The following is a 20,265-nucleotide window of genomic DNA, read 5'->3' on the forward strand; positions in this document are numbered from 1 at the left end:
CACTGATACAGAAATATGATTTCATAATAATTGTAGCAGTTGGTATGACGCACAGTGGCAATTCTAATAGCAATAAAGATAATACAACTATCACTAGAAATAATAGTAGTAGGGCGTAGCAGGGCATTGAGCAGGACCATGGCAGTAGCTGCAAAAAATATATATATATATAAAGATCCAGGTGCTACCGCAATCCAATACAGTTGTAATCTTTTTAAAATGACCCTATGTGTTTTTTACATGGACCTTTAGTGTCTGTCCATTTTGACTCGCCAATCAGCAGCAAAGACAGATGTAACGTGATGTCGGTATTTGCACTGCAAATGTTTGCAGACATTTCAATCAGGAGAGACTTCTTTGCAATTATGAACATATTTATTGTACAGACAAACATATAAATGTAACAAGTCTCTGGAGATTGGACTCCATCAAAACCAAATGTCATAAAGAGTTAAGGAAACCCAAACATATCCCCGATGGAGTCCAGACATGCATGTGGGAAGAATGTAGAATGTTGATTAAAATATACTCTGCACCACCACAACATGCAGATACAGTACATTCAAAGACAATATTACTTAATAATTAGGGCTGGGTTCAAATAATTGATTCCCCAATTAAAATCGATAATTATTAGAGTGATCTGATATCGATTAATGAAATCCTGAAATGGATGCCTGTATTAGCTCACATCAGTATTAATGACTGGAGCATAGCGTTGGAGAATGCAGCTTGCGTCAGCTGATTAGCATCAGCTGATTCACTCCATTCATGCTTCCCAATCACAGCTGTTTGGCTACCACACCACTAATAGTCTTGCATTGCCAGACCTTCCTCCACAGCAATGCGGAGGAGGGTCTGGCTAGTCCACACAGCATGGGAGAAAAATGTGCTCTGGTTTATTGCCATTTCTTTAAACCAATCAGAATCATCTTGGGCGACGCTAAATGTCGGACCGGAGCAATGGCACCTTTGTAAAATAGCCTCAGGAAGGAACTTATTTTGGTGGAACGTGAACGTTCAAAGTTTGTTTTAGTCGTTCAACAGAAAACTCAGATTGGACAGATAGTCTGGTTAGCTGTCTGGATTTACCCTGCATTGACAGGGTAGAAGGGGAGGAGGCAGGACGCATTCTGTTTCCTGAAACGACAACTGCCAACCACGGAAGAGAGAGCAGATTTAAAGCAGGATGTCATGCTGTGATAGGCTCGTGACAAATGGCTGACTCTGATTGGTTTAACTAACCACGACACAGCTGGATCTGATTACTACTGGCAAGTGACGTACCATGAAACACCTGATCATTATGAGTGATGGAAAAGGTATATGAAGTCTTCCTTTAAGAATTTATGCTGAGCTTCATTGGTTGATGACCATTTATTTTGCCATTTAGTTTGGGGGACTTGTTGCTTTGAACACACCCTCATCTAACATTCAAAGCTACATTTCAGTCCAAAGGGATAAAGGAGGCTGAAAGGGATCTTCTTCAAACCATATTATTTTTAATATATAGACCCTGATGAAACAGTGCATATATGAAATGTGTTCAGAATATATCACATTTCCTGTAAATTGGTTAATATTTTTGGAAGAGGAACACCCACAGTGAAGCTTGATATTACTTACTAGGCCTATGTTAACGTTATTGAAGGTTTTATTAAATCAAATAGATATGCAAATAATAAGTCATTATTTTAACCATGCATAATTATTACTGCCATGCCTCATCATCTATGATGGTGTGGTATATATTTAATGAGCTAGTTATTGTAAAAGCAGTGATACATTCAGTAATAATGAGGTGATGTGTCACACATCATTAACTGATGATGATACTGATGATACATACTTGTACTTTACTTGAGTCTTTTCTTTTCATGCCACTTTCTACTTCTACTCCGCTACATTTCAGAGAGAAATATTGTACTTTTTCTCCACTACATTCATCTGACAGCTTTAGTTACTTTACACATTACAAGTCCAGTTGAAAAGATTAGACCATTAAACACACAACTGGTTGGATTCTTTCCAGTTTCTAAAATGGGAGGATTTTTATGCATAGAGTACTTTTACTCCTAATACTTTAAATACATTTTCCTGATGATACTACATACTTTTACTTACGTAACATTTTCAATGCAGGACTTTTACTTGTAACAGAGTATTTTTACAGTGTGGTAATAGTATTTTTACTTAAGTAAAGGATCCGAGTACTTCTTCCACCACTGCAAAAAACCAAGGTCTACCATTTTCAGTGTTAACTTACAGTAAAGGGTCTCTATAGAGCACATACAGTACTTCCAGTCATGCTATGTAATAAACCACTCCTGTTTCTATATTTGGCTTTTATTTATTTATTTTATTTTGTTTCCCAGCACAATATTATCATTCTGTGGTGGCAATGATACTGTGTCCCTGTGTCGCGACTGCCACTGGCCTTTTTATTACAGCACACTGCTGCCTGGGTAACATGCTCATTTAGAATGTAGTGTCTGGATTTCATCTTATATTCATCAATAATGGGCTCTCTCTTTGCTTTTATGTGAAAGCATGTGGGAAGAATGTAGAATGTTGATTAAAATATACTCTGCACCACCACAACATGCAGATACAGTACATTCAAAGACAATATTACTTAATAATTAGGGCTGGGTTCAAATAATTGATTCCCCAATTAAAATCGATAATTATTTGAGTGATCTGATATCGATTAATGAAATCCTGAAATGGATCTTTTGATATAGATTTTCACCATTTATGTGGTGAATTCACCCCCTTTTGGGGGGGGTCTATTCTTAAATATTAAGTTGGTGCATTATAAAAACTTATTTGAGGGTTGCTCCTTGCTTGTACAATTTACAGCAGAAGTTTTCTGAAAATCTCTTTCATATCCAAGCAAAGTTGGTAGCATAACTAAATTTTCCAAACCTAATTGATATCCAATTGAATCAGATATGTAATCGGATTGATCCGGGAAATTATTGCCAATCCCCAGCATTTTACAATGTTTTAATTGATTTTTATATCAAATAAAACTACAACTTCTAACCACCCCCTGTGCCAGCCCACAACAAAATTTCTCTCTTAACCTCTGTTGAACTATAACAGCTAAACAACAAAAAGCTAATTATATGACAGTAATACATGTACAGCATGAAACACAACAGAAAACATAACTTATTTTTTTGATTTTATCCTTGCATTTCACCATATGCCAAGTTCTGACTTAGTCTATCTTTTGACTAATGTTCCATTTAATTAAACGTTCTTTTAACTTAAAGTAGCATGTAGCAGTGGAATGTTTTGCAGATTGCAGTATCAGGGTAGGTGCATTGTATCCAGGCCAAAGTTAGATCTCAGAGCAGTCCATTACTGGCTTGATGTCCGCAGAACTCCCACTTTATTTAAAACAAATGGCATAATGCACTACATACAAGTATGTATTTAACTGGGTGCACTTTATATAATAAACTCTAATAAGGTTGTTCATAGATATTTATAATTGCGTTGTGTCATTTAAGTGTGCCTGGATTAGCTCACATCAGTATTAATGACTGGAGCATAGTGTTGGAGAATGCAGCTTGCGTCAGCTGATTAGCATCAGCTGATTCACTCCATTCATGCTTCCAAATCACAGGTTCATTCGCAAGCTGTTTGGCTACCACACCACTAATAGTCTTGCATTGCCAGACCTTCCTCCACAGCGCTGCGTAGGAGGGTCTGGCTAGTCCACAAAGCATGGGAGAAAAATGTGCTCTCGTTTATTGCCATTTCTTTAAACCAATCAGAATCATCTTGGGCGGCGCTAAATGTTGGACGGAGCAATGGCACCTCTGTAAAATAGCCTCAGGAAGGAACTTATTTTGGTGGAACGTGAACGTTCAAAGGTTGTTTTAGTCGTTCAACAGAAAACTCAGACAGATAGTCTGGTTAGCTGTCTGGATTTACCCTGCATTTACAGGGGGGATGGAGACGGGACCTCCCTAGATAGTTGGAGATCTCAATCCCCCCAATATTGAACCCAAAGACCTTGGTCCTCATAAATCAACTGGAGTTTAGAATGCCAAAGAAAGCAGAAGGTGGCGGACATCCGGCCCAAAATTAGGGACTTCCAGCAGAACCTCCGGCAGCACTGGAGCAATCCCCTAAATGAATCATAATCGATATAGACTGATCACATTCCAACACTATTACTATACTACCTAAACGCTTCCTCAGTTCCTGAAATCCCTGCAGCCTTCTGAAGACAGCAGGACATGTGTTGATAGATCTGCAGCCTCAGCACCACAGCGCAGTGTTATTAATCATCATAAATCACATGCAAATGACACCACGCTGCTTTTGCACTTTGCAGAATCTCCCAGCAGACTCTGTGTTGCTGCTTGAATTTTTCGAAGAATATTCTCATAGTTCTGTATTTGGATTATCACAATCAGAAAAGGATGTAAAGCCAAGTAAGTAACACTTACAAGGAATTTGCCTTGGTGGTTGGTGCATATATAAACAAACATAGTAAACATGAATATGAAATAAATAAGAAATACACTAAATAGCTGTTAAACATAAGAAAAAAAGAGAGGCTGAATGGTTTAGTGTGTAGAGTGTGCACTAATGTTTAGGGATGAGACATTGAAGAGTGAATTGTCTGAATAAAAAGTCCAGCGATCAAATGTGATGGAAGAAAACTGTGTCAAAAGAGCAACTGAGAATAGTGCCCACACATGTCAACCTGTGAAAATGTCAGTACACACACACACACACGCATACACACACACGAACAGCCTTCTGACAGTCATTTGCCTGAAGCTACAATGTGAAATGAGCTGCAAACATACAAATGTCATGCACCGGATGAAACTTTGTCATATACTGTCACTTTTTACACATACACACACACACACACACACACACACACACACACACACACACACACACACACACACACACACGTTATGTAAGTCCACAGTTGCTACAGTTCAATTTGTCAGCTGGAAGTTGCAGCTGGTGAAGGTGAAGTAATTAGGAGTATTAGACTGAAACCTGAATTAAAGCAAACATTGATTACTTTCATCCTTTTGAACCCTCCCAAACCATATATATATATATATATATATATATATATATATATATATATATATATTTATTTATTATTATATGTTACGACCCTATAAACCACAAGCTCCCTCAGAGGAGGATGGAGTGTGACCGGTGATCGGAACTTTTGTTTTGTTTCTTTGCAGGATATTTTACTCATTTAGCCCTAAGGCTGAATATATTTCTTAAAGGTGCCGTAGGTAGGATTGCGAAGATCCAGGACTTAGCCAAAAAATTTGAACATCGACAACTTCTCAGTCCCTCCCCCCTTTCCACTAAAGCCCAAAACGGTCTCCTAATCCCCTCCTGCACATGAATGTGTGTGCATGAGCAGTGATTGACATGAAGTTAATCTGGCTCTGATTGGTTCATCTGAACAGGGAGCGGTGGATTTTTGCAAATTGCACTACAGGCTGTAGGTGGTGCCTAGATTAATTACCTGCTTCATGTAGTTCTACTCGAACATAGGGTCAGTTTCAGCAAATATGACAGAAAGTTATAAAAGTCTTACCTACTGCACCTTTAAATCCACAAGAGACTGGCTTCAACACAAAGAGAGGACCAGCACATAATGATCTCAACCCTCAATATGTTGCAAAGGCCCGATCATAGTCACAATCAGTTTCTTTTGTTGAAATAGACTCATTCATTATTGCTCAGGCTCTGCTTTCATAAATTGTTGATCAGGTTTGTCATTGCTTGTCAATCCTACAGCAGTCAAACTGAAATATGAAGCAACAATACAATACAATACAATCTCTGGAGATGTGACCTCTGGAGTAGTACACCGTAGCGTCCGGTACACTGGTTGGTTGCCCATCTCTTTGTAATCTTGGTTTCATGAGCCCCTTTTATGTAGAGATTCCGCAATACAGTCATAAATAACATCCGCCATTACACCAGCTTTGATTTTTACACTAACCCAAACAACATGCTGGCAATTCTGGAAGCAAAAGAGGTGTGACACGTAACAACAGCGTCAACGTCTAGTGTGTAAGAGCGTGTAGTCCTGCCATGCTGACTCTACACAGACGATGACTCGACTTGCTACCTCCGCTGCCGGCTTAATGGCAGAACAATTCTGTCTCTTTACTCTGTGTTCATACCTTTTACACACAACGGTGAGGCGGAAAAATGGTGCAACAATCCCGCCTTGAACAGGTTGTGTGAAAGGGGCTGGAGTTTGAGATCATGTAACAACATTTTGAGGCAGTATTAGGAAATTGTAAAAAACTTAAATTAGCCCACAGGCTAGTTAGGTGGCTTTCACACTTGCCTCATTTAGTTTGGTTGAATGACACTAGAGTTGGTTTGCCGTAGCAATCACACTCAGATGTGCACCAAAAGCGGACCAAACAAGTCTCTGTACACTTTCAATCAAACTCTGGAGTGGTTTGTTTGGGATCCCACTTGCACCAACTGTGTACTTTCCAAGTCTGAGGTAAATGGCTCCTGTAGTCAGGTGTGCTTTGCAATCTGTGATGTGAAACTGTAGCAGCTTGCAATGTTTCTCTCACAGAAATAGACTGCGGTCAAGCTGGCCGACACTCACATTTTCTGAGGTCAAACCAGCCGCCGCTAAAGTTGGAGGCAGACAGAGCGAAGTCTCGGTGACCAGAGCAGACGGAGTAACAATATCTGATTATTCAAATGAAATGAGTTGGTTTGAGCATGGAGATGCAAGAAAGATGTATTAGTCCAGAACCCAAGACCGTCTTCCTGTATTTACTTTCTTGCTCCCGCCCTAGACACATCTAACCAATAAGCGGAGTGAATGTACTTGCGTGGTTTGGTACACTTAGATTGTTCCAGGTGTGAAACCAAACCAAACAGGGGAAACCGCTCCAAGTTTACAAACTCATCGACTGACTCGGACCAAAGCAAAGGAACAATAGGTGTGAAAACACCCTTAGCTACCAAACAATGTTTTGGACAACAGTACAACAGGACCTCCATGCAATCTTTGGTCTAGCCCAATTGATTCGACGCAACTGTGAAGCCTCTGTTGTGTTTAGGATCTGACAGTGTTGCATTCTGTCTTGTCTCATCATTGAGAGTTGACATTTTTGTTTCAGATAGCAAGATCTCAAGAAGCACAATAGAGGAGCTGTTTATGTTTAGTACTTGTGAACAGTCATTTCTTTTGGGAAACGTTTGTAAAGGCTTAGGTTGTAGAACACTGGTATTTGTCATTATGTCATTGTTACCCAATAAGTAACTAAGATGGCTTCCTGCAGTTCAGTGCTGACTATACGGTTTTGCTCTCACTTAAGTTTGAATAGTTATTCCATTGCTGACTTGTACTTTAAAATGTTTATAAGTGCATCATTACAAAAGGTAATTATGCATTACAATTAAATTTTATGCATCATTGCTTTATCAGTAACCCATGAAATTAAAGAACGGAATTAAAGATTCTAGCAGTGAGATTGTATTATCTTATGTATGTTACAACCCTGTAAACCAGAGAGTAACCATTGATAACTGAAGGAAGGATGGGAGGTGCTTGTTACAAACTTGTCAGTACAATTTATTAATAATGCAAAACAGAACATGTGCAGCAATGCTCCACAGCCGAAACAAAAGCAAATTGGCCACGGACAGGCAGAGGCCAATCTACAATGAGACAAAAACAACAGTGACTACGTTTACATGCACACCAATATTCCATATTCTGAATATGACAATATTCCGAATTTGATACAGGTCATGTAAACAGCATATTCCGGTTGGATATTCCGAATAAGGCCTTTTTCCGAATATAGCATTTTCCGATTAAGACGTGTGACATTCTGGTATTATTCGGGTTTTAGAGGCATTCTAGGGACATGTATACAGCGCATTCAGGATATGTGTCTCAATCTGGGTTTTTAATGCAGTTTACGTCCTCTTGCCTGTTAACGGCTTACTGTCATCTCTGTGCGTTGCTATGGTTGCTGTACACAAACCAACCAGCCAACAGTTTGCATGGCTGCAGAAGAAGGAGAAAGGGAGGCTGTGCTCGCACGGTCCAACAAGTCTGCCACCGCTGGTAAACTTTAAAAAAAAAGCATTTTGCACGCCTACATGTAAAAGGGAATATTATTCAAGCCAAGGACCCTTTAACTGTAAAAGAGATGGAGAAGGCACCCCCTACTACATATACAGTATTGTAGAAAATGAAGTTGCATATGAAATTGGGCCTACAGTAACATGTAGGGTGGCCTAAAGCCTTTATACATACCTTTTTTTGTATAGAATACTAAGCTGGATGGATTCATGTTAAGACATTTACATTTTTGAAGTAAGCTTTCAAAAATTAACAATCATTTGGAGCCTCCCCCCCCCCCCTGCAGTGACTCTGAGGACCCCACTAGGGGTCCCCAATCCCCTGTTGAAGATCTCTGGTCTAGACCATCCGAGGTAGACTGACTACGAGCTCCGAGGTTGTGAAACAGAAGTTTCTGCTCCTGTAGAAGCTAGAAGTTTGTTGAGATCATGCTGGTTTTAAGAAATACATATTATATTTGCGATGTTATGGTGAAACACTACACTACCCACAATCCTAAGCATAACAGCGTCATCTGATTGGAAGAGCTCGCTGTTACCATGGAAGTGTTTCCCCTTTACGTCCTGCTGCGTCTGCTGCATCCAACCATGCTCTGCAGTGCTACGTTACATCCGCAATGCCCTGCTGTGATGTTCATACGCACAGAGTAGTCAGGATCCGGTACTGGAGACTGCACTACTCAGTATGACATGATGTGCCCTGCTATGACATGAACTTCCACGACTACCTTCAAAGTCACTGTTCCATTATCTTTATTGTTACTATTATTTGCCACTGTTCATCACACCCCCAACCGGCCCGTCAGACACTGCCTATTAAGAGCCTGGGTCTGCCGAGGTTTCTTCCTAAAAGGGAGTTTTTCCTCGCCACTGTTGCAACAGCCACTGATAATGCTTGCTCTTGAGGGAATTACTGTAATTGTTGGAGTTTTGGAATTTATAGAGTGTGGTCTAGACCTACTCTATCTGTAATGTGTCTCGAGATTACTCTGTTATGATTTGATACTATAAATAAAATTGAATGGAATACCCTACCTGTGAAACCGCAAATGGTTAGAGCGAGCTACCATTGAAGTCTGTGATTGCTTCTGTACACAGTCTTGTACCTTTTTTTCCATTTTCAAAATGTTCCTTTGCGCCAAATCAAATGTTTTATGGTCCTCTTGTAGCTGGTTGGCTTGGTCCCAGACTCAATGCTCTTTATAAAAGCATTTTTTTGAAACGTCAATGGAACAATTGAACGGGGAAAAACACTTTAAAGCAACCAGAGCCGTTAAAAAAGTGGGCGGTCACAGTTGAGCTACATTCTCCTCAGGTATAAAATGGAAGAGGAGAGGAAAGAAAAGGAAGAAATGATGAGTGAGAATGTGAGAAAAGATGAAAGGAAGAAGGGAAAAAAAGAGAGAATGCCATTAAGCTCTGATTGAAAATGAAAGAGGGAATGGGCAAAGGAAATTAGCACTAAGAGAGAGGAAAACAGGACATAAAACAGGCCGAGAGCAGAGAAAGGCCAAGTGAAGAGGGGAAACGTTATTTAACACAGAAGAAAGGTAAAGATAGGAAGAGAATGTGAAAGTAAAAGAACAGTAAAAAGCTGATGGTTGGAGAGGTTAAGCAAAATTGACTAAAAGAGAAAATAACAGGTCTGAACCAGACCTGAGGAAAGTAAGAGACAGTAAAATCGAGGAATTGAAAATAAATATTGATGAGAGTGCAGCCAAAGTGAGAAGAAAATACAGACAAAATAAGAGGTGGGCAAAATGCAATTGTGAGGAAAGAAGTGATAAATGAGAAGAACGAAAGCAGAAGTGGAGAATCACCAACTGTGAAATGAACACCAGGATGGGACACACATCCCTGGTTTATATATGAAAGAAAGAGAGAGAGAGAGAGAAGAAAGATAGAAGGAAAGCTATGAAAGGAACTGATGACAGAGATAAAGACAATAGATAGAATGTCTAATAGAAAAACACAAAAGAAACATTAGATATGGTAAAAGATAAGGGTCAAGATTCAAAGTGGAAAAAAAAATATTAGACAAAAAAGCATTCCCTGGGAGACTTCTTCCTGTGTTGAAACTAAGTTTTGGTTTTTGATATATATCTTGTTCTACAGTCCTCCAATATGATCTGGAGATGGAGCAGACCTACAGTTAGCCGTTAAATTCACATTGCCGGTCAGATTTTAAATGTACAGTATGTCCTTTGAGACCCGTTTTTCCGGTTATTATTGTTCTCCGATTGCGACTTCTCAGTCCCACCATAATGAGTAGCATACTAGCATTTGGTTGAAACAGCAACCAAACAGTAGTTTAATATATGTTGCTAACAAACCAAATTCAATGCACTATAAACAGGGGCTCATGGCCTGTTGATTGACACTGAATGTCATTCAAAAGAGTTAATGATATCTGTGGCCTACCGCTCCAAGGTTTCAAGGAAGGTTTTGGTGGTCGTGTACACAAGATTTTCCAAAATTCTCCCGAAATGGTTTAGGTAAATTAGTTTAGGTATTGACCTTGAATGGTTAAGTTTAGGATAAATTGTTGGGCAACGAGTCTCTCTCAAGAGTTTTTGCAAATCGAGGATTGCCATCTACACAACTGGGTTTAGTTCATGGAAGCGTTACTTCCGGCTTGGTCGAGAAATCCAGCAAACTCCTGCATGGGAAGCCAGTGAGGGATCCCATCCTTTCTTTCGCCGCACTTGTGACTACTACTAGTTTGGATGGGGCACCAGAACCTGTGTATCGCGCTCCAGAGTACAGTTAGCAGTAGTCTATATGACGTTTCATTTCCGGGATTGTTTCGTTGCTGCCGGAAATTCCACCAGATATGCATAATTTTCGGCAGAATGTCTGTTACCTTCCGCTTTCTTTGTGTTGGCATTTTAATCTCCGCTAGCTAGACTATCTGTCCAATCTGAGTTTTCTGTTGCACGACTAAAACAAGTTCCTTTCGGATGCTATTTTGCAGGGACATTGTCATCTTGTCCGGCGCGAGACTATTGTGATTGATTTAAAGAAATGCCAATAAACCACAGCATGTTTTTCTCCAGTCCCAGATTTGGAGTGTTTTATTTCGGTGAAAGTGGATAGAAAATCTTAGAACCTCATAGAATAAAAAAAAAGACCTGATGATAAATACACTGAAACATGGTGCAGAGTATCTAACCTGTGAGTTGAGCAATATTTGTTGTAGCAACAGCACATTATAACACAATTTGCTTGACATTCAGCCTTGTATCTATGAAGGTTAATCTGGACTGATTGTGAATACTATCTCATTGCGTGCTTTAAGAAAAAAAAAGTGTAGAAACGGAGGGAAGTAAAAGTCATGCATTGACATTTCAAAAAGGTGAGATATTTCAAAACTGCCATTGAGTGACTGCTGCTAACAGCTATTGAGTGATTGCTGCTTGACCTTTATCGCATGCAGTGTCCAGCGCTTCAGAGAACCTTTAATGGAATGGCAATAAATCCCGTCTCTGAGATCTCCACCTATCAGCGCCGCAGAGAGATGAGAGCTGAGGTATTCAATGTCTCTTGTCAAACTAAAAGCACATTTATTCGGTGTGCACCTATAAACATATTTTTATGATATTGCATGTTTGTGTGTGTTTTCATGTGTGATAATGTGTTTGCAGGGTAAAGTATAAGAAGGGATTTTGATTAAATTTGGTATTTTGGTAATTTCTTTCATCGGAAGAGTATTCAAGTAGAAAGCCTGTTGTCCTGAGAAGTAAACCTGGATGGGTGGAAATAAATGTCTTCACCTAAACCCGAGCCCTAAATGTCCACAGAGATTTAAAAGTTCCTCATAAAGTGATTTTATAATTATGATGTAGCTGTTTGGATGCTGGATCTGTATTTATTTAGGTGGGAAGATGTGGTTTCCTGACGAGCTGTTAGCCTGTCTCTGAAGCAGAATGAGAAATTATGGATATTAAATAAAATTGTCCGCAAGGTTTTAGCTTTCAGAAATGTCAGCACTGTCTGAAGAATGGAGGGAAATAGACGGAAAGGAAGCAGTTTCCTTGAGATAAAGACGGATGAGAGGACAAGATGAAAATGAGAAGATGATCGGCAGTCACGTATAGTATATTTTTTAGGCCAGGGACCCCTTAGCTGAAAGAGATCACAGAGTAGGGAACCTCTACAGAAGGCTTATATCATGTGGACGTGCCAACAGTTTTGTATCATTACTTGGGGGCGACAGAAACTACGCACTATAGCTTTATGATCAGATCGAGGATGTTTATGGATAATCACAGACTGTCAAAGTTGAGCCCGGATAATGCTATAAAATTGGATAAAACCCCAGAAAGTCAATGAAAGTCATCAATCTGTGTTATTTTTGGTTTTAGGTTGAAAGAAACCCATATTACTGATATAAAAACTTTGAAAAAAGATACAATTTGACCCAAAGACAAAAGGAGGGTTTATTGGGCAGAATGGATGAAAGTAAATGGTTATTATTTTCATGTTTAAATGTTAAACATACATTTGGAAGGCACTGTGAATCCTTAAGCTTGACTGTATGGGTACCATAGTGGCTACCATAAATATGACATGTACAATACTGCAAATCACTTATATCTATTTATTGTTTGTTTATCTGTGTCTTGTAATTTTCCCCCTATCACTTGCTGCTGCAACAGTGTGAATTCCCCCATTGTGGGATTAATAAAGAATTTTTAATCTTGAATTTTACCAATGGTAGGTTTATCTTCAATGTGTAAATAATTTTTCCACCAATTCATCTTTGCTATTAACAGGATTCATATGAATGTATATTATCAGACATTTCAATTTTTGAAGAAAAGAAACTTGGCGGGCCCCCTTGCAGTAACTCTGAGGACCCCATGTTGAAGATCTCTGCGTTAGCGCACCCATGTGCATTACACACCAGAAAACAAACTCTTGGATGGATGACAAATTGAGCAGCATGTTGACATGCTGTGATGTACACAGTCCTCAACAGATGCAGCCCCTCAATTGGGACATGGCAACCATGTATGCTTTTCCATTTGCCCTTTGACCCTGCCAGGATTATTTCTCTGGATACCATTATTATATTTGTCTGGTGTGGCATTTGTACCAGAGAGCCATTTACAACCATGTTTATAAAACACATAAACTTCACAGCCCCATCAAGAGGGTTATTACTTTCCCTGTCCTTTTCAAACGGACGTTTATTGTGTTTGTGATCAATGGCTGGAGCGTGGCAGTAATGGAGCCGAGGCTACGGCTTCCATTTTTACTACGGAGACCCACACATACTATAATTCATGCGCACTCGTGGCCCTGTGAGATGCAACAGATAAAAGCATCCACCAAGTGGAATAATAGACCAACTTTTTCTTTCAGCGGTCCCTATTCCTATTTGTTTGATCTGGCTTTATCTCCACTATTTATGCAGTCTATTCTGCTGTGTGTGTGTGTGTGTGTGTGTGTGTGTGTGTGTGTGTGTGTGTGTGTGTGTGTGTGTGTGTGTGTGTGAGTGAGTGTGGTGCATGGGTGCGTGCATACGCACTGCCTTATCTTCCCAGTGCAAACAGTTTAAAGATTTAATTCAAAAACAAGACACTCCATTTATGTTTCTTTTATAGCCGGAAACACTACATCATAAGTATGAGATGTTACTTGTGACTTTGGTGGTGAAAAAATAAGACAAAAAAGGTAAAATATTAATATATATTGCTTTATACTTCAAATAAGAAACTGCTCTATATGTGAAAGATTTTAGAGTAGGATACGTTTCTAAAGCTTTTATGTTCAAGTGGAGTCCCTTTTTGTTCAAAAACCGGGACAATAATTTATTTGAGGTTGTGCTCTTCAGGATTTAAATATTCCACTTATTCATTAAAGCCACACTTGTTAGTGCAGGATAATTACTATAATCAGAGAGTTCTCCAACATTCTGCAAACACTTTAAAGCCTGATTGCTATTACTACATTTTTAAATCCAAAGTGATTTCTTGGCCTTGCAAACAGCCTCAGGCTTTCATAAAATCCAACCTTTAATCTCCGCATGCACTTCAGAGTTATGATGAAAACATGAAATGTGTCTAATGGCAGAAATCCCAGAGCCAGATCACGTCTAAAATGTGATCAATCTTTGTGTGGACCATTTGTTGTTTCTTTGACAAATGGATTGTCAAAAAAAAAAAAAAAAAAAAAAAAAAAAAAAAAAAAAAGGTATGGGAGATATGTTCCTTCTTCCCGTCCTTCTTTGAGCTCTGCCAGGGCTCAGAGCGCCATGCTGTCATTTCACGAGGCTGACACAGCAAGAAAGTATTAAACTGCTGCCGTAAGCAAGTTCATACTTTCCACCACTTAAGTTAAAATTTGGATCATCTTGCTCTTTCTCAAAACACACATTTTACATAAAGTTCTCAAGCTGTACCAGAGTATAATCCTTACATTTGCATTAAAATAAAATGGAAAAAATCTTTCCCACAATAAATTCAATGTAAGATTTTTAAAGTCATAAAATAATGGGTAACACTAATCGTGACATGACACTGTCATAACTATGACATGACACTGTCATCAATGTGTCATAAACCTTATAAACAAGTCATAAACGTTTGACTTCTGTCATTAAGTGTCATTCAGTTTTTGTCATGACAAGTTGACGTTGTTTGGGTTGTCTTGATTATGACAACTTGACGTTAATCAAAGTGACATTAACAGAAGTTGTCTTGGTCATGACAAGTTGACATTAAATTTGTTTGGGATGTCTTGTAATGACAACTTGACATTAACCAGGATGACATTACCAGAGGATGTCTTTGTTATGACAACTTGACATAAACAGAAAATCCACCTCTTTTTGTATTTATGACATGTTGACATAATTATTATAATTAGACGTGCAAGGTTAGAGACCAATTCTAGCACTTGGTCAGATAGATGTGTGACAGGATATTTCACAAAACTGGCTGTCGTGTGTATGACATTGTAACTAATACATTTTTTTAACTCAAGTAAAGTGGTACCAATAGTATTTGTCATTAAGATATCATGGATAAGACTTGCTGTCATGACAACATTATGATAGTATAACAAATATATACATTAGGCCGGCACATAGGGTTCTTCGCTTAACGTCAAGGAACCCTTTTAGGAGATAGAAAACAGAAGATCCCATAGAAGTCAATGCAATTTGACTTGTGTTTGGATCATAATTTTGACTAATGTGTAAGGATTTATTTCTTGTTAAACAAATGTTTGTTTTATACATGTTTATTTTCTGACCTTGCCTGAACCTGATTGACACGAGGTTGATTGCCGTCATGTCCCCTCAGTCTTCCCCCGTATCAGTGGATCAATGACCCACAACAGTGTCCGAATACTGCTTATGTGGAAATCTGATTGTTAGGCTGAGTGTCGTCTGTAACTAATCAACCGGTTATTAATACCAACTGTTCAATCTATAGGCTGAGATTTAGTTTCATTCAAAACGGTTTCTTTAAAGTTAAAATTTGGAGCGATGTTAAACTTCTACTGTTGTTTACGCTGTTGTCGTCTACGGGGAACGCTGTATTGTTTTCCACCAAGAAAGGGCTGTGGTGATGAGACCTTCCCTTGGATGACGTAGTGCCGGCCTAACGTATTAGACATACAGTACAGACAGTTTTAAATGATAAAAGAATACAATTTACAAATAACGACTAAAACAGGCAATGAGAACACAGACAGTAGTCAACAAGTATAACAAGAGAAGCGCACAGGTACATGGGTAGATAAGAAAGTGAGCGTGAGCATACATGTATTTTTAAGGTTTATCGTTTCCCAGAGAGATTATGAGCTAATCAGTAAACACTGAACCCCTTGGTGCTGCAGCAAATCTCAGTTTATTGGCTGGAGGTAAAGAGATTCGCTGTTTGTTTGAGCCATCGCTCATTGCTGTTTGGACGTCAACTTTGGATTTTGCTCTTCAATTTGTGAATTATTACCTCCTGCATAATAAGAGACAAGATTTTCCTCTGGTGTCCAAACCCAACAGCTGAATTTCATTCGGGCAAACGAGGTGAATTTACTCTGTTCTCTGTTGTAATTAAGGCTGAAAGCACAGGTGTGTTTTTGCACAAATTATGTCAAACGTATTCTCCTGTCACCATTCACTGAAACTGTTTGTAACTCAGTGTACTCCTGGAAACACATTTTAGTTTTGTATGCCTGCTCATTTCTCTGTATCTTTTAAAGATATAGTGCGTAGTTTCTGTCGCCCCCATGAGGAATTCTAAGTAATGACAACACAACTGTCGGCGCGTCCACATGATACAAAGCCTTCCGTGATTGCGCACGCGCCCCAACCCCTCCTCCACACAGTTGCTAGTAGCCAAGGAGGACACGGAGGATTAAAAAAAAATTATGGACTCTTCAGAAGAGGTAATTATCTTCACTTGAGTTTCTGCGCGGGAAAGTCACCGGACAACACAATCTTCTGAACACAGCCATACTGAGAAAGAGAGAGTTGTGTGGAGCTGATAGTCTTAATTAGCTTTGTAGTAACTCATTTGGTAATGGCTTCAATGTAATTCAAAAGGTTTATCCTCTGTACCTTTAACGGAAAATAAAATTTTTATCCAAAAATACAAAAATGGAAAATCACCTGTAAAAAATAATTTTAGCTGTTACCGTGCACTACTTTGTTAAAATATATTAAAGAACATTTACTTTCATCTTTTAAATGCAAAATCTGACCAGCACACCCGTTTCTTCCAAAACTTCTTTCTTTTCCTTGACCTGCCTCTTCTTATCTCTATATAGGTCCAGACACATTCATCTTCCAGTGTTCTTCCTCCCACCCTGTCTTGGTCCTCATGTAGCTGCAGACTGTATTAGGATTGGGAAAACTTACTCTCTCATCATAGTTAATTTTTCCTGTCCCACTTTGTCTCCTTTGTACCTCCATCATCATATCCTACTGTCGATGCAAATATGTTTTTTCTTTCCTTAATTATGTGTGCCTGTCTTCTATTATTAGTATCACTGACTAATCTACATTAGTTATTTGCATTTTTAATGAACAATTGTTATTCAGATATACCGGTAACCCACATTGTTCCCTGTAATATCCCTGTAATTCCCTGTAAAAGACTATTTTATCCCAGTTTAATTGCATATTGTGTTAATAAAGCTTTAACTTTGATAATAGCTACAGTCACATTAGTGGACTTATATTAATTCCCTCGTTGTGCTTCCAGATGTGTTAAGCCTAGTTTAGCACAAAGACTGAAAGCAGGAGGAATGGCTTTGTCAGAAGTGAAAAACTAGACCTTCCAGCATCTTGAAAGCTGTCACCAATCCATCAAGGAATCACCAGTGTCTTTGTTGACGGTTGCTGCTCAATAAAAGCTCCAATGTGTAACTGATCATTAGATTGATATTTCTTTTCACTTTTAAGAGAGCAAGACTAGCAGTTTGTCTTTGCTTCCAGTCTTTATCCCAATTTAGGATACAAACATCCAGGACCTACTTAGTCGCTACGTTGTACCCTTCTTCAGTCTGCTATTGCAGTTTTTTCTTGCCACACATGCAGGGTGCGATTTGTGAAAAAAAAGCAGATGAGGGGGATATTTTTGTTTATGCACAACAACGCAAAACATGCAAAAATGAAATCCCTCAATAATACACTTCAATATTCAATACAAAATAATTTCTCAAAATGAAATTGCACAATGTGGTGTCAACATAAAACACAGCGCTTTCAAGCCGGAGAGCAGAGTTCATTTTGTATCCATCCACCCATCCATTTTCGTCTGCTTATCCAGTGTCGGGTCGCGGGGGGGGGGCAGCTCCAGCAGGGGACCCCAAACTTCCCTTTCCTGAGCTACATTAACCAGCTCCGACTGGGGGATCCTGAGGCATTCCCAGGCCAGGTTGGAGATATAATCCCTCAACCTAGTCCTGGGTCTTTCCCGAGGCCTCCTCCCAGCTGGACGTGCCTGGAACACCTCCCAAGGGAGGCGCCCAGGGGGCATCCTTACCAGATGCCCGAACCACCTCAACTGGCTCCTTTCGACGCAAAGGAGCAGCGGCTCTACTCCGAGCTCCTCACGGATGACTGAGCTTCTCACCCTATCTCTAAGGGAGACGCCAGCCACCCTCCTGAGGAAACCCATTTCGGCCGCTTGTGCCCTGGATCTCGTTCTTTCGGTCATGACTCAGCCTTCATGACAGTAGCAATGAAAACTGACCAGTAGATTGAGAGCTTTGCCTTCTGGCTCATCTCTCTTTTTGTCACAACGGTGCGACAAATTGAATGTAATACCGCCCCCGCTGCGCCGATTCTCCGACCAATCAACCGCTCCATTGTCCCCTCACTCGCGAACAAAACCCCAAGGTATTTGAACTATTCACTACCCTTATTTCACCCAGGCAACGCTCATTCGTTCCTCGGGAGTGTTTTAATCACGATCTTTTTCTTAACTAGTCATTTTGGTGCTTAAACTTAACTGTAATCGCTGCATGACACTCACTTTTTCTGGCTAAGCTCAACTACCATGGCACCTGAAAGGACCATCATCTTGCGGTGCCATTAGCTGGCTTGCAGTCACCTATTGGCGGCTAAACAACTGCCGCTCAGATTTGATCATTCTATGGCACTATGTGTTCATGTTTCAGTGTAGGATAAAAATAAGTCAGTAGAGGAGAGGATATATAGACCAGAAATGGGGAAATCCCAAGCATCCCCCCACAGCAAATTGCACTCTAGGATTGAACTGATTAAACACTGGGAAAACTTACTCATACATATGTAACTTTTCTTTTATCTCTTCTTCTCTTCCTCTCCTCCAATGCATCTAGGTGTTGAATGCATCGTGGTTTTACCTGAGCCAAAGGATAACTGGGATCCTGTCTTTGGCACCGGTGTTTTCCTCTTTTCCTTCCTCATCCCCGTGGCGATCATCAGCATCTGCTACAGCCTGATGGTCAAGCGCCTGCGCAACGTTCGCATCCTCTCTGGCTCGAAGGAAAAAGACCGCAACCTGCGGCGCATCACCAGGATGGTCCTGGTGGTGGTGGCAGCATTTGTCGTCTGTTGGACCCCCATCCAGATCATGGTCCTGGCTCAGTCACTTGGCTTCAACATGAGCAGCTTTTTCACGGTGGTCCTGATGCACTTCTGCATCGCGCTGGGCTATGTCAACAGCAGCTTGAATCCCGTGCTTTACGCCTTCCTGGATGAGAATTTCAAACGATGCTTCCGCGAGTTCTGCAACCCATCGCCATTCCACCTTGACACCCAGCAGTCGGGCAGGATGAGGAGCATTGCTAGGGAGGTGGCAGCGGCTTACAGCTGCAAGGCTGATGGTGGGGGGCATGGAGGAGGGACCCCTAATCCAGCATGACTAGGCGTGGAGCTCCCCTTGGTAGGGGTAGACCCCCAACAGAGGAGAGAGAACCAGGGGACAGGGAACTCCAACACAGAATTGACTCAGATTACAGCTCTCTAGCGGCACGAGCCCCCCCGCCCCCCAACTAGAAGACTGGCCTGGGGTGGGGGGGAGGGAGACGAGGAGGATGGAGTTGAAAGGAAAAGAATTTAAGAATATGGATGGGTATGACAAACATAGGACCTATAGGTTGCTTACAGTTCATGGGTAAAAGGGAAATGGGATAGGTTGAAAGATTGGGTGTAAAGGGTGGTGGACATCTTGGTAGGGGATGGTGCCAGATATGGGAGTAGCTCAAACCATTATGGGTCCTGGATTATAGAATGTCTATGGCCTGAATTCCGCTGATACGGTAAGTTGTTTTGGAATGTAAGACTTGCTCAATGATTTAACTATCGTTACGTGGTGAGGTGACAGCATTATTAGAAACTTATTGCAGCTCCAAAAACAACAGCCTCACTAACAGAAATGGCATCTGCCAACTGAGGCTGGTACCCAGTTGCTGCATCTCTAGAAAGATGTCTGACTCTACTTGGGTATGAGAAGGCAGGGGTTGGGGCTAGACATTTAGAGAGAGCATATGAACAGTTGGAATAATACAAGGAGTGCAAAATCATCATGTACTACTTTGGTGCTTGTAGAAAGAATATAAACAACATTGGAAGCACGGATCGTGGCTGTCTGGCGGTAAGGACCACAGACTGAAGACCTGCCA

At 40.3% G+C, this 20,265-nt stretch overlaps 1 protein-coding gene across 1 annotated transcript in view; it reads left to right on the forward strand.

Moving 5' to 3' along the window:
- The window catches only part of oprl1 (opiate receptor-like 1), a 118,636-nt gene extending 99,053 nt beyond the window's left edge, over window positions 1-19,583 (forward strand). The window contains exon 6 of the mRNA XM_028583652.1: window positions 18,961-19,583. Within this exon, the coding sequence (XP_028439453.1) occupies window positions 18,961-19,505 (545 nt within the window). The 3' untranslated portion in view covers window positions 19,506-19,583. The remainder of the gene's footprint in view (window positions 1-18,960) is intronic.
- Window positions 19,584-20,265: the final 682 nt, after the last annotated feature.

This window comes from Perca flavescens, chromosome 7 (assembly GCF_004354835.1).
Source record: "Perca flavescens isolate YP-PL-M2 chromosome 7, PFLA_1.0, whole genome shotgun sequence".
Taxonomy (NCBI): domain Eukaryota; kingdom Metazoa; phylum Chordata; class Actinopteri; order Perciformes; family Percidae; genus Perca; species Perca flavescens.